At 41.0% G+C, this 14598-nt stretch overlaps 1 protein-coding gene across 2 annotated transcripts; it reads right to left on the bottom strand.

The window, feature by feature from the left end:
• Positions 1 to 431: 431 nt before the first annotated feature.
• On the bottom strand, positions 432 to 5471 carry RB195_007100 (uncharacterized protein; the record flags this gene model as incomplete). Of its 2 annotated transcripts, XM_064180538.1 has the most annotated exons (5): positions 432 to 527; positions 588 to 1033; positions 1095 to 1263; positions 1443 to 1587; positions 5380 to 5471. In XM_064180538.1, the coding sequence occupies 5 exons, from the start codon at positions 5469 to 5471 to the stop codon at positions 432 to 434; spliced, it is 948 nt and encodes a 315-aa protein (XP_064037402.1). The 2 variants fall into 2 exon arrangements, with proteins under 2 accessions (XP_064037402.1, XP_064037403.1); XM_064180539.1 differs by lacking the exon at positions 5380 to 5471 and having other exon boundaries at positions 1443 to 1586.
• Between the last annotated feature and the right edge of the window lie 9127 nt (positions 5472 to 14598).

Raw genomic sequence — 14598 nt, 5'->3', positions numbered from 1 at the left:
GTAAAATAAATGGTTTTCTAGTGTATGATGTCTACACAACCGTGAACATAAAACGATCAGTTAAGGATAGGTGGCAGAAGCCAAATGCAAGTGTCATACATGTGTTAAATGTCCGACTATTTTATTATAAAAAAAATTAACGGGAATATAAATGGCGGGAGGCAGCGTTGAGGGCAAGGTAAACGTTTGCCGAAAACTTTGGCACATATGTTTACAAGTAAGCGTAAAAGGTAAACCAAATTGTTTTCTTTGTGTCTGTATACAAAATCTGCTCGGAAACGATAGATTGCCTTAGAGTTGTGTAAAACAAATAGTTTCATATAGTATGTACACAAAAATTGCCAACTTTATATGGCGTAGATAGTTTTGCTTTCATAGCAAAAGCATTTCTAACGTCGTCAACACTTCTATTCCTTAATAAACGATATGTTTCAGGCTTTCAACAGCTTCGCCCGTAGCTTATCCAGAGACCTCCTTGGACAAGGACAATAACCGGAATCATGACCTGGTACTCCATTGTTTCCTGGCTGAAATATCAAGTTTTTTTCAACATCGGAAAAGCTCTCTATAAAATAAATTAGACTCACTCCTCCAGGCACGCCATCTGTTCCAGGCAAGCCAGGTCTTCCGGATGGACCCGGTGCTCCAGATGCACCAGGTGAACCAAATCCTGGTGATCCGGGGATTCCGGGGGCTCCCGGAGCCCCCATTGGTCCAACACCTCCTGATGGCCCTGGAAGCCCTCTGCTTCTTGTTCCCTGAGATCCAGGTTGCCCCGGCGATCCAGCACTTCCCGGGTTACCCGGCCTACCAGCAGGACCTGCCGGTCCTGCAGGTCCTGGTGCCCCAGCTCCTCCTCCTGCACCCGGTGCACCGGGATTTCCTGGTCTTCCTGCTGAGCCCGCAGGCCCTGGTGCTCCTGGAGGTCCCATTGGACCTGCTGGACACTGGATGCATCCCTGTGAGGAAGCTGACGACGCTCCAGAATATCCACTTTGACCTGGGACACCCGGTATACCAGGTTGGCCATCAACTGAAACGGAGAACAAGTAAATTACGGGAATGACTACACAAGAGGAATGTTATGCACCTACATCCTGGGACTCCTGGCTGTCCAGGAGGGCCTGGACGTCCCGGCGCTGGATTGCAACCAACACTGGAAGATGAAGTGAAGGGTTGTGTTCCATAGGCATCTCGCTTTGACCTGAGCGGTTGCTTTCCAGTAGTGGCCACCATTGTGGTCCACGCATCATCCGCCAACATCTATGAAGAAGGAAATCTTTTTCTACCCCTCTCCCGACGGATGATTTGTTATAAAATATTTACTAGAGCATAAAAGACGGTAGGGAGCGGTGATGGTAAGTCAAACATTTGCTGAAAACTTCAAACACATGTTTACAAGTATGCGGAAACCGGTAAACCAAATCGTTTTCTTCTCTCACCTTAAATTCTGCGAGATCTGTTCTGACGTCAACTTCGAGCGTACTGAGCTCATTGAAGAGATTGCCCACGAATAGAATATTCGCAGCTGTGCTGATCATTATCAGCCCATAGCCGCAGGTGATCACAGTACTATGCAAATCCATCCTGAAAAAAAATGCACTTTTGTTTTCCTATGCAGAAAAATGAAATTCCACGCGATTGCAGCATTTGTGAACGTATAGATATGGCCCGGTCAAAACGACATGAAGCTCGGTGCAGTTACGTAAACGGCTGCGCTCGAAGCGGAGCGTTAGCCACTGAGATCGAGGAGGGACCCACGAAAGCACCACTCATAGGTGAAGTTCTCGATGGTCCCACTGCGATCCAAACTGCTAGCTCCATCGCGTCGCAGCCGCCTACGCAACTGCACTGAGCATCTCCTTTTAACCCGACTATAATTTCCATCCACGTATACGTTATCAGTGGTAATTTTAACTTTTCATAGTTTTTATCACTGCAGTGGTCATCATCAGTGTACTGTAGCATTATTGTACAAAAGACATTTAAATCTAGAAATAACAGTTGTTCTAAGCATAGCTCCTACTTCCTTCTGGAGTTAATTTTTAGGAAATATTCTGTTTACGATAGTTGAAAATCGACTATACATTTCTAAAAGAAGTCCTACCTCTTCTTCTCTAGAGAACGCATCAGAAAAGCAGCGCCGCCTTCGAACACTCAACTTATCTATGTTTTGATGTAGTGTGCCTACGAGGTTTTTAGATGGAACCTTTATTTGCCTGACGTTTCGGCTTTTTCGCCGTCTTCAGAGGCCTAAATAGAGGATGACTGGAACAATGCTACGTTTATCCCGTCAAGTGCCACACCACCCTGGGTCAGTGTTTGTCAGGTCAAAAACACTGACCCAGGGTGGTGTGGCACTTGACGGGATAAACGTAGCATTGTTCCAGTCATCCTCTATTTAGGCCTCTGAAGACGGCGAAAAGCCGAAACGTCAGGCAAATAAAGGTTCCATCTAAAAACCTCGTAGGCACACTACATCAAAACATAGACAGAATATGCCGAGGTTTCAAGACAAAAGAACATTCGAACTACTCAACTTATCAAATTTTGAATAAATTCAAGATAGTAAGGACTAAACGCTAAGTTATATCGGCTGCAAGGACAGAATCTAATCTGTTTGATTTCAAATTTAAGGTGGCTGGCTACGGACAAAGAGTCAGGCTTGGGGAAATTGGCTGAATTTTTGTTTGCGGAACCACCACAAACTGTTGAAGGCAATTTTACTCACGGTAATTTCATATTGGTCTAAAAAGAATATAACAAAATATTTGAGTTTTCGCACTCTTTGTCGTTCACAACTTTTATATTATTCAAAATAACCACCGTTTTCATATTTTCTGTGCTTATTAAGTGTTATTTATTTCCTCGTAAAGCTAAGGTGGTCTTGCGGGGTGAGGAAGAGAGTTAGTTCAGCATTATTAAGGACGTCTTTTAGTGTGTTTCACAGAAAAGCAGGCAGACTTTAATAAGAAAAAATTAAAAACAATGCATCACTACAATATTTTTCTACAGATTTAAAGGCAGCATTCATGATTTTGCTCTAAATACTACTGTAACCAGAAATTGTATCGAAGTTTAAAAACATCACCCCACGAATATGAGGTGGTGCGGATTTCAGGTGGAGTATTCTTATAAGGGATAGTAGAGAGAGGGGGCGCTTCCGTCCATTTCTTCCTAATTGCCGTAAAAAATGCCCCGAAGATGCACAAGGCTGGCGCGCTCCAATCGAACTTCTGGTGGAAAACAGTGCTCCGGAACGCTCGAAGCCGTATCTTTCGGCCCGTTTTCTACGACAATTAGGAAGAAATGGACGGAATCACCCTTCTCTTTGTAATCTCCCGTATAGGAATACTCCACCGGAAATCCTTACCACTCCAGATTCGTGAGGTGATGCCTTTAACACAGGGACTGTTCATCTTGGAAACTTCAAACATCATATGAAATGTAATAAGAGTAAGTTTCACCATTTATGGCCATTTATGAACTAAGAGAAATGTCAAGAAACGACAACCTCATTCTAATCATAATTTAAAAAATTTGGAAAACAAACATCGAAGACAAAAATTGTATTGGAGTGATTATTTGTTTAATATTATTTGTAAATATTAATATTTATAAATTGTAATAGTTTTGGTAAATAGCCAGATGCAACCAGCGATGAATCAACGGATCAAAACAGAAAATTTACTTGGTTATTTATTTGTTCAAATACATCCAATCGTGAATGTTTTGTACCATAAACAAATTCTTTGTCGTTGTTATACAAGTGCGGATTTGACAACATCGGCAAGATTTTATGTACATAGTTTTTGATCAAAATTATACGTATTATTCTCCCTAAGTATTTAAGCTATTTTCATTTCTATTTATGCTATTATTTTTTCTTTTTTCTTCTATTTTTCTAGGTTCACATTTTCATGGGATTGCTTCCAAAGCTAAAGTTGTTTATAAAATTGGTAGGCGACGTTTCAAATTATCCAGAAGGAGATCCAAAAGTTGCAAAGGTATTCACGTGGAAGATTCCCATGAAAATCTTAGGATTGCTTCCAACAGTTCCTTCCTTTTCAACGGTTTTTTAACGTTTATAAAGGTGTATTAATTCGTAAAATATTGATTCTGATGAATAACGCACTGTTTATCTTCTATCATTTATTATTATTTTAATGTATTTGATCTTTTTTGTTTTAAACGAGTGATAACGTTCATTCGAAAAAAAGATAAGCAACAAGGTAACATGAAGCAAAGACTGAAGAAGTAAACAACACGACAACGATTTAAATACAAGTTATGTCCGAAGTGCGACCTTGCTGTTGTCAGATGCAAACCGGATCCTTAACGACATTGCCGCTTCAGGAACATCCACATTAACCACCGGATCTCATCGGTAGAGCATTCTGTGATCAACAACAATCAAACTAGAATGTATTGTGGTTGTAGTTACCGTATAACTGTAACTGTGGCAATTAGACCTTCCGCAACAACAATTGACGCTTTCTCTGGTGCTTACTAAATTCACTAAGGCAAGCAACAACGTACAACAACACAACTTTCTTTTGAGAGTTATGTAACTGTTTTGATTAGGCTAAGAAGGTTGTGAGGAACAGAAGTTGGTATTTTCTACTGATAAGAGTCCGAATAGGTGGTGTTCTTAGATCGGATGGAAGTGACGTGAATGGTCTTTTTCGGCGACTGGTTCTTCAAAAGTAATTCTACACTTTATTATCACTTAATTTTACACTTTGCAGTTAATTTATTCTGCTCTTCAATTAATTTATTCTCCACATCGTTTCCGATATGGTGATTTCTGATTTTCGTATGATGTGTTTAAAAATTTCCAAAATAGACTATCTCAGTGTTTTATTTATAAAGAAAAAAATAAGTTTTACAGGACTGAAATAAGCAAAGAGTAATGAGACTAGTAAAGGTCAGCATGTGAGCTTGATCGTAGGCTAGTCAACAAAATACAGCCGGAACTCTGCTAACAGCACAGTGAAGATTGTTAGGAAGAAAACAGCTAAAGAGCACGCATACTCTGATTAGTTATTCATGTTGTCTAAGAGAGTTCATAGAGTCCAAAACTTGCTTGGATGTGCTTGGACGTACTTGGATTGAATCCATTTTCATGTCTACTATGTGTGTGTGTTAATGCGCTCCTGGCTGAAACATCCATTAGCTACGTATTGTTGATTTGCTGGGAAAAGCTTTTAAGAAAACAAGCAGCTCTCCTGCTCATATTCATATTGGAAAACAACATACGGCTACATTCATACTGCAACATTTTCACGGCAGGTTTAGTCGTTTATGAAGACGGATTCGAATGAACCGGGGTTATACATACAAGAACTTTAATTTAAACAGGAAAAGAAGAAAATTTACCTAGCATCCAGTTCCCCTGTGCCTACACCTATGACACCGCAACCAAATCTTTGTTCTTCCAACGTTATTTGGAACACGTTCCAAAACTTCATCGATTACGAATTCCAGCAAAACGCATTGGCGCATCCCAATGGATTGATACGCCAGTGACTTTATACTTTATCCTTTTTAATGTTATTTGAACGCTAAGGAAGAGTCCGAAGAAAATGAGGATGAAGCAGAATCTATGGCATCGGCATTTTCATGGGAATCTTAGTCCCATTTCAAACCTATTCTACGAAAATCTCTGAGAAAAAGTGGTACACGTAGAAATTCAACTCCGTCGTCTTTGTCGTTACACCCAAGCTGACACCGGCCTGAAATTTCGCTTGATTTTTTTCAATAACTACTTCGAAAAATGTGACTGCGCTTTCAGTAGTCGGGACCTGATTGCTGTAATACAAAGCAGAGTGGTGTCTCAGTATACGGCTTCGGAACGCACATGTAACATAAATGTTATTGTTATATGGCGCAAGCTTCCTAAATGTTGCAAAAAAGTGTTTTAGCTCAACGCGCTGCCAGACCTCGTACTTTGATAGTTAAAGGCATCGCCCCACGAATCCGAGGTGGTTCGGATTTCAGGTGGAGTATTCGTATACGGGATGGGAGACTACGGAGAGGGGGGTGATTCCGTCCATTTCTTCCTAATTGCCGTAAAAAACGGCCCGAAAGATGCGGCGCCGCACAAGGCTGGTGCGCTCCAGGCGAACTCCCTGTAGAAAATAGTGCGCCAAAACGCCTGAAGCCGTATCTTCCGGGCCGTTTTTTACGGCAATTAGGAAGGAATGAACGGAATCACCCAGCTCTCCATAATCTACGGTCCCGTATACGAATACTCCACCTGAAATCCGTACCACCTCAGATTCGTGGGGTGATGCCTTTAAGAGGGGTTGGTGACCCTATTTCAACACACGTCCATCCTCGTTACGCTAAACTGCCGATCGCTGTCCAGTGAACTGCAACAAACCAGAACATACTGCTGTATTAATCATCTGCTGCACTGCAAGAAACACAAATCGGAGAACGTCTCCCATCAGCATCGAAACCTAAACTATCTACTGCGACGACGCTTATGAAACGAAAGTAGAAGGCTGCGCGACAGCTGCGAGGAACAACGTCTTGGAGAAGTTCGGCTCGTTGAGGAAAAATGAACTCAACACGTTGATGTCCAAGATACGCAGTCAGCAGGCGGGGTTGTCGTGAAGGCAAAAGAGATACTCAAGCAACAATCCATGGGTTTAAAGAATGATGTTAACTCCTTGAACGAGAAACTCTGTTTGCATTGTTCTAACATTATTTGAGCAAGTACCTATCGATACCAAGTTATCCGAGTTTTTTTTTACAGGCTGAAAATTTCCTCTTTTCAGTTCGTCTTCTGAGGTCACATTTTCCATACCCTTTAAATGGTTAAACGTTAATGATTGTTAAGGAATCCCATACTCTGTTTGTTATGTTATTGTTTTTTTTTTTTGAGAATGCTCGGACAGCGATTTGTTTTCGATTTCAAACAGAAGGACGTAAAAACCTCGGAAGTTTATTGTAATTTTAAATCTGTGTGTACAGTTGGAGAAGAGCTTCCAATAGCAAAACTTTTTTGAGCATCATTTCTGATCGTTTCAGCATTAATACAATATTTACAACTAATGTATTACTGGAAAGTTGCCGATATTGCTTAGTAAATTGTGTGAAGACACGGTTGTGGTACAACGAAGACATAATGCAAAGAATTGACTTGTTTGAGTCGGATGTGACGTCCCAAGCAGCTCTAAATTTCGGATTTCCGACAGATGGATGTTTCTGGTTGGGGCATAGGCGAGGTGAAGTTTTACAATGGGCTTTTTCTGCTTGTGCTTCTCTTCTGGCACTAAAGGGGTTGGCTTTTGCCGAGTAAGCTTATGGCGTCAAAATTTCCTCTTAAAAGGGGAAGGAATGGTAAGTTTTGTTTACCAGACGTTTCCGTTGTATGTTGAGATTACCGCCTGCTGGCTTGGTATCTTGGACATAAGCGTGCTGAACTCATTATAAGAGGCTCCTTCTTATAGACCTCAGCGGTTTCCTCAGATCACTCGCGATCCATCATTTGAGTCCTCTGCAATCCCGCAATCGTGCAAAGACGCATCCTAACGACGTTGATCCAAACTACTTCACCAGGTTGTTGTATATATTTCTTACACCTATTTTGCGCCCTAGGTGGGTGTAGCACAGTCGGTAAGAGGTTCCGCTGTCTACACGATCGATCGGAGGTTCGAATTCGCCCTAGTCCCCATCAATCCTTTCGTCCTTTCGAGGTCGATAAATTGGTACCAGACGTGTCTGGGAAGATAAAAGCACTGACTTGGCAGTTCGGCTACCCTAGACAAGTCAGTGTATAGGTGAGTTGCACATGCGTAAACCTCAAACTTGATTCTAAATTGAAGTAAAAGTGGTGGCGTATTCCAAGCGGATTGATTAAGGCCGGTCACTTTACCCTTCTATCATTTTATTACGCACCCTCCTACTTTCTTCTCATCAGCCGCAGTAGATGGTTTAGCTATCGATACTAATGATTTACCTATCTGTGATGTGTGTCTCTTGCAGTAGACGGTGCATGCAGATATTGCAGTAGTCTGGAGCGGCTCGTTAGAGTTCACCTGACAACGACCGGCAGTTCAACGTTACGAGACAGATGTTGTTCGCAGCCAAAGATTCCACACACTCCCTTTAGGTACATATTCTACTAGTTTGGGATGGGGTTTGGCAATGAACTCAACGATGGCACTCTTTTTGTGACATCTGGGTAAATTTAGCCATATAACTGTGCAAGTTTTATAGTTAAACTTATACTTCGATACGAGCTCCGACTACATAGTAATCAGAGCGAAATCACGAATAGTCAGCAGTCAAAACAGTAAACTACAGCCATTTTGCCGTTATGCAAATGAAAGGTGGAGTTCCATTGATTGAATTGATTTCCGAAAATATTTCGAAATTAGCTTCAAACCAATAAGAAGCCACAATGAATACGTGTCCGCGTATACTGCCTGATTGCATTTGAAGGCAGCATATCACGAATCTAAGGTGGTGCGGATTTCAGGTGGAGTATTTGTACACGGTATAGTAGATTATGGAGAAGGGGGGTGATTCAGTCCATTTCTTCCTAATTGCCGTGAAAAAACGGCCCGGAAGATGCGGCGCCGCACAGGGCTGGCGCGCTCCAGTCGAACTCTTTGTATAAAAAAGTGCGCCAAAATGCCCGAAGCTGTATCTTCCGGACCGTTTTGTACGGCAATTAGGGAAAAATAAAAGGAATCATCCTTTCTCTCAATAATCTACGACCCCGTATAATGCTCCACCGGAAATCCGTACCACCCCAGATTCGTGTGGTGATGCCTTTAACAATCAGGCTCACCCTTATACGCGAACCCAATAGGAAGTGACGTGATAAATTGATTGTAGGATTTTACAAAACAAATCTTTCAAGCTGTTAGAAAGGTGATTTTCAAGAATCCAATGATACATAGAGATGGTTGCCGTAAACTTATTGTGGGTGCTAACAATGAAAGTATGTATCTGTGAGTTGATTGATAAATGTGTACATCTATTTGTTTCTCATTCAATATTTTACAACATCCATCACCTCAATGAGCCAATCCTTTTTGTAACATCATTATTCTCAATCTTTGTTTACTGCTTTTCTACAATTGTTCCTGGAATTCATCTTACCATCGTGTTTTTCAACGGCAAACTCGTGGGCACACACCGCTCCATGAGTTTTCTGGATGTCGAAATTTCTGGGAATGGGAATTTTTATGCTTTTAAAGCCTAGAATTTGAAGAGGACTGCGTATATGGTGGTGGCGTCGATATATCAAGGACGATTGATCGCAGGAACATTTCAGCTCTACAACGAATCAACGGTTTTTAAAATTATTGTTTTTTTTTCATGACTAACCCCAAGGGATAAAACAAGAAGGTGGAATTTATAGTTGAAATAACGGTAAACTTTTCAGTGTACTTGATTCTTCTTGTTTCTCGTTCCGTTAAACTCATCCATTCTGCGAATAGAGGAATATATGTGGACCATTTCGGACCCAGTGCATTCTAAATGCATGAAGTGGATTGTGATCTTGCATTAATCTTTCTTCGTTCTACCTACGTGAACGCCAACAAATATGATGTCTGCACCATTGCACGCCTCATTTTTATTCATATCCCTTGTTTTTCTTCCTGAAAAACTCTTCGCTTAGTGATTCCATTCTATTCATCAACTAATGTCCCTATAATAGGAGATAACAAAGAAATAAGAAGTGAAAAATTACTCTTACTAGAAGATTGTGTGAAAAATTCAAATAAGATAATATAAAAATAATATAAAATATAACGATAAAAATATAAAATATAAATAAATAAAATATATAAAATATAATAAATAAAACATATTGATATAAAATAGTAATATAAAAAAAAGAAAAGACAACTAAAATATCCTACGGTTTTGATTTCTGCGAGTTGAAAATACGGAAAATCTCAGTCTGCCCTCGATGCTTATCTCAAAGCGTAGTCGCCACCTTGATGTTTTCTTCAAAATTGTGGAACTGTGAATCTGAGGGAAGATCCTTGTAGGGCACGTAATCCAACAATCGATGCCGACTGTAGCTACTATCACTAATGGGTTGCTTAGGGAACTTAAAACTGGTTTGCAAAAGAAGAGCAAAGCTTGAAACGCATTTCTAGAAAAAAAAAAAACTTTAGACTATAATACCTCTACATCTGTGGATAAATCTCCTAAATTTATTATTTTTTCATATTGAATTTTCCTCATATTTCTTCTAAGAGACCGTCAAGGTACGAAACAATATTTTAAATTTGTGATGGACAAGTTGCAAGGCCTCTCTGTGATTATTTCCATTTCACGACAGGGAGAGGTGCGTATTCCATTTTCGCTCAGCAAGGCTGTAAGCGAGATATTAGATTCGCGGAGGTTCCTGCGGCACTTCTTTGGACTTGTCCTTCTTTGTCCCAGAATCTTCGTCTGCCTGGATTTCCAAGGATCCTCCTGCAAAGCCTTTCTGTAGCTACTGTTTGCTACTAACCGCTCAATGTGCCATGCATTCGGATCAAGCCTCAAAAGTCCTTCTTCTTTCCAACAATTCCTTGGTGGTCTTCGAAACCCGATCCAAGTTTGTCTTGCGCTGCTTCGAGGCACGTTCAGTACAGAGTCGCAGTCCTCTGAGCAGCAGGTCCACGTTAGGGTTCTCCTCGATGTGCCAGTCACCTTGGAATAAGGAGTCAAACAGTATAAAGGATCCAATCGTGGTATACGATTTCTTTCTTCCGTCATTGCAGATAGCAGATGTTCTTTTCCATCGCGTGGTAAGTTTTATTTTCGCACAAAAGAGACGGAACCACTGCAAAAAGATGGTGCCACCAAGTAGAAACCATCTCCGGCTAGTGCGTGTGTGGTCCATCTCCGCACGAATCGCGCCATTGGGCGATTCCCATGTCCACCGACGATGATATTTCTCCATGATACGAGAATTTTCATAGCGGAGGCGAGCGCAGGACAACAACCCGTGGAGACGATTGCTGTTTTCATTCCGGTACTCTAGTCCAAATCTTCCGATCCTGATTTCTGTTCTGCAGCCTTTCCTAGTTTTGCGTTGGAGTTCCCGACAACATATTTGTAGAAGGACTTGTCGTTGCGGGTCACTTCCTCCAGCTCCTCGTGAAACGCGTCCAATTCGAATTCATCAGCTGCTGATATTGGTGAGTAGCAGTTGATGATGCTGGTAGGTTTCTGGCGCAAAGGGCGAAGGCGCAGAATGCCATGACGAATTCATAAGACCTCATGAGAATCAACAAGAAGGACGACAGATGGATGCACAAAAAAAACCAAAACCGCCTGCAATTCGCGACGAAACTTTTTTTTCGTGAATGACGAGTGCACCGTCATTCATCTGTCGTACGTCGCTCCTTCTGCACTTGGTGTACTGCAGAGCAATCACGTGAAACTTGATACGCTCTGCAGCTCCGAGAAGGGCATGCAGGTCAGCGTCTGTGGACACTGTTCTCGCGTTGTAAGTACACAGTCTGAGGCAGTCTCCATGGCGAGTCGTGCGTGTGTCGTCTTGGACCAGAGCAACCTGAGATCTGGTCGCCTCTCACCGGTCTTCATACTATCCGTCGTCTAAGACGATGTTATGAAGTGCAATAAGGCAGTGAGTATGCTGGAGTGGCACAAGGACTTTTCCCCATACTTAGTAGACCTATCATGGCGTGCTTAGCTTTCACCACAGGTCGTCGCCCAACCTGTATAGGTCATGGAGACACCTTGCGACATTTCGTCAAGACGGTGGTGAATCTTTTCTGTGGTTTACTCTTGGCTAAGCTTCCAATAACGAGAGCTCGGAATGTCAGAGGTGTCAAACTCTTTGTCACCTCCACGCGATAGTGAGACGATAAACCGTTGTGAAGGAAATAGTGAATAAATATAAAGAAATAAAATGAAACAAAAATAAAATAGATGGCATAAAATATATGAGTAATAATACAAATAAAAATATAATATCTATAAAGTTACTCTTAGCTAAAAAATCTATTTCCATTCAGCGACATTTTCACCACGCAAAGAAAAATGGAGATATTCTTTGTTTTCTTTCACCATTTTTTTTTGAAATGGCTGTATTTTCGGCCTTCTTGGAAAATCGTCGTATACTAAGTGACTTTTTAGGCTCTATTCAAGTAAATAAATTTTTTGATGATCGAGAAGGATCTGTGGTTGTTTCGCTTGAAGCCTTACCATGCTGCATAATCGATGTGCTTCAGCTTCCCTTTTCTGGTAGAGATTAGCTTAATGGATGTTAAGTTTCTAGCTACTCATTTTTTCTCAGTGTTACAAAACACTTAATTAACTAACAAAGTATCAATTCGCTTGGGATGCGCCATCGCGTTTGAATGCAATTCGGAATCGTTGAGGTATTTGTGAACGGGTGTTAGCCTATGCTACAAGTTGCAACCAGATAATGTGTCAAATCAATGTTTTTTTATCTCCCAAAACAAGTCTTGTACCAATTAATCAACTTCGGAAAGATAAAGTGTTTGGTTAACTCTAGAGCGGTCTCGAACCATCGATCGTACTGTCACAGTCCGAACCGCTACCGACTGCACTATATCCGCCCGAATTTTTTCGGATAGTATGATACAACAACTGCAAAAATCAAAATTAAGACAGCTCCTGCCATATTTTCACGGCTGAATGTTGCTATTTTTCGTTTGCTCAGTGGAATTTTGCATCGAGTTCATAGCAAAAAAAAAACCCGCAGCATGAGTTGGTGCTTTTAGAAAAGTAACGGGAAGAGAGTGAGGAGCTCAGTTCTGTTGCATGTAAATTTTGCATTAGGTGAATCAAAAGCCTTTTTTAATTCAGAATTTCAAGAAAACTAACAAAATTATTGTTTGTTTTGCTTTGCTTATTCTTGTGTTCCTCTCTAGATGAAAAATGAACGGTTTCCCGTGTGGAACTATGAAAAATAAGTGTTCAGAGAGGCGTGCAGCAGCGGCTGTGTCCAGGATTATTACACGAGATAGCGTGAATATTGACAAGTGGATATGATGATCCGTTACAACGAGGAGTCGCAGCTCGTCGGACGAGGGTGCTCGGTGGCCAATCGCTTATGTCTTGTCTCCGACGCTACATTAGTCATGTTCCTTGAGTACTTTGGCATGCTGCCGTATGTTGTCAGAAGCGAAATGGGGAGTAATTGACGCAGCAGTCGCAGCAGCAGCAGCAGCAGCAGCAGGATTTCCTGCATCCTCACTGAAAGGCACGGATTACGCGAGGATGAACAGTCGATTCAGAGTCTTCAATCGAATAAGCGGACGCCGACTCGCTCGATGTCATTTCCCGGCTCCTAACTATATTTCACCTGCTTTCGGAAGATCTTTTCGTGACCCTCTAGAAGACGTCTTGAGGGGTTTATTCCATGCATTTATTGAAACGTTTGCTTTTAGAAAAATCATATCATTTGAAAATGTTAAGTAGAGAACTTTACTACTGCTGACTCGATAGAGTCCAGACATGACTCCATAGTTTTTATTGATTGCCAGGTTCCAAACAATATTGATTACATTAGGTTTGAGAAGTTCATCGTCTCACAACAACTTCCACGCAACCTTCAAATAGGAGCAATTTTTAATTTCTCATTTCTTTGTTGTCTGCTTTTATAGGGACATTAGTTGATGAATAGAATGGAATTACTAAGCAAAGACTTTTTCAGGAAAAAAAGCGAGGAATATGAATAAAAATGAGTGCATATAAAAATGACTGCAATGGTACAGACATCGTATCTGTTGGGGTTCACAAAGATCCTTTTTGCCTCATTCCTCATTTGTCTCAGATATTATCGCTTCAAGAAAACGGCTTTTGCAGTATTTTTTCAAATGACAAGAAATGAATGCTTTCGGGGTTATGGTCAAACGTATGCGAGCATAGAGAATTCGCAGTATTCGTTGACTAAAGAACTGAAAACTGGTGTAATTCGCTATGTTCCACTCTTACGAACGAGATTGGTTTTCCTCTTCCTCTTTTGAAGGATTTATCTTCTAAAAGTTTTTCATCAGTCGGGAAAGCTGGACTGTAGATCACATTTTAGGATTTTTATTCCTTGAAATTTTATTTTTTTGTTACGTTTGCTTTTCATGCTGGTATATTTCAAACCCTTCCCTAAACTTCGTATCAAATGTGGATGACTTGTGGAATACCATGCACATCCGCGGTTCTTTGCATTTCCTTATTTCTTCCTGAGCCCGATGAACTTCTCATATAAGAGTGCAGTGCGTTCTTCACAGCTGTTTTATTTCGTGGATTTCAGCGCAATCTTTGCACCGTCAGAATTTTATGTCGTAAAATATTACTGCTATTACATTCTCCAAGTCCTCTCTTCATGAAAATCCGGCAATGTGTATCGAATTTTTGTTTTCTTGTCTTCCCAACATTTTTTCTATGAGACTTTATTTTTGACCTGACGTTTCGACAACTTCGTCCTTAATCCAACTTTATCAAATGCTTAATGCTTTTTCGAGGATATTGGTGCTATGTGTATTCCATCAAACTTCTCCTCTCTCCTTTCCAAGCCTCGATATCTCTAAGTACATGGCTCAAGAACTCCAAACAGGAGAACAAACTACAAACTGACCACTCTCA

The sequence above is a fragment of the Necator americanus genome, chromosome I (assembly GCF_031761385.1).
Source record: "Necator americanus strain Aroian chromosome I, whole genome shotgun sequence".
NCBI lineage: Eukaryota > Metazoa > Nematoda > Chromadorea > Rhabditida > Ancylostomatidae > Necator > Necator americanus.
Note: the sequence above shows the minus strand (reverse complement) of the source record. Positions and strands in the feature narration are given on the sequence as shown.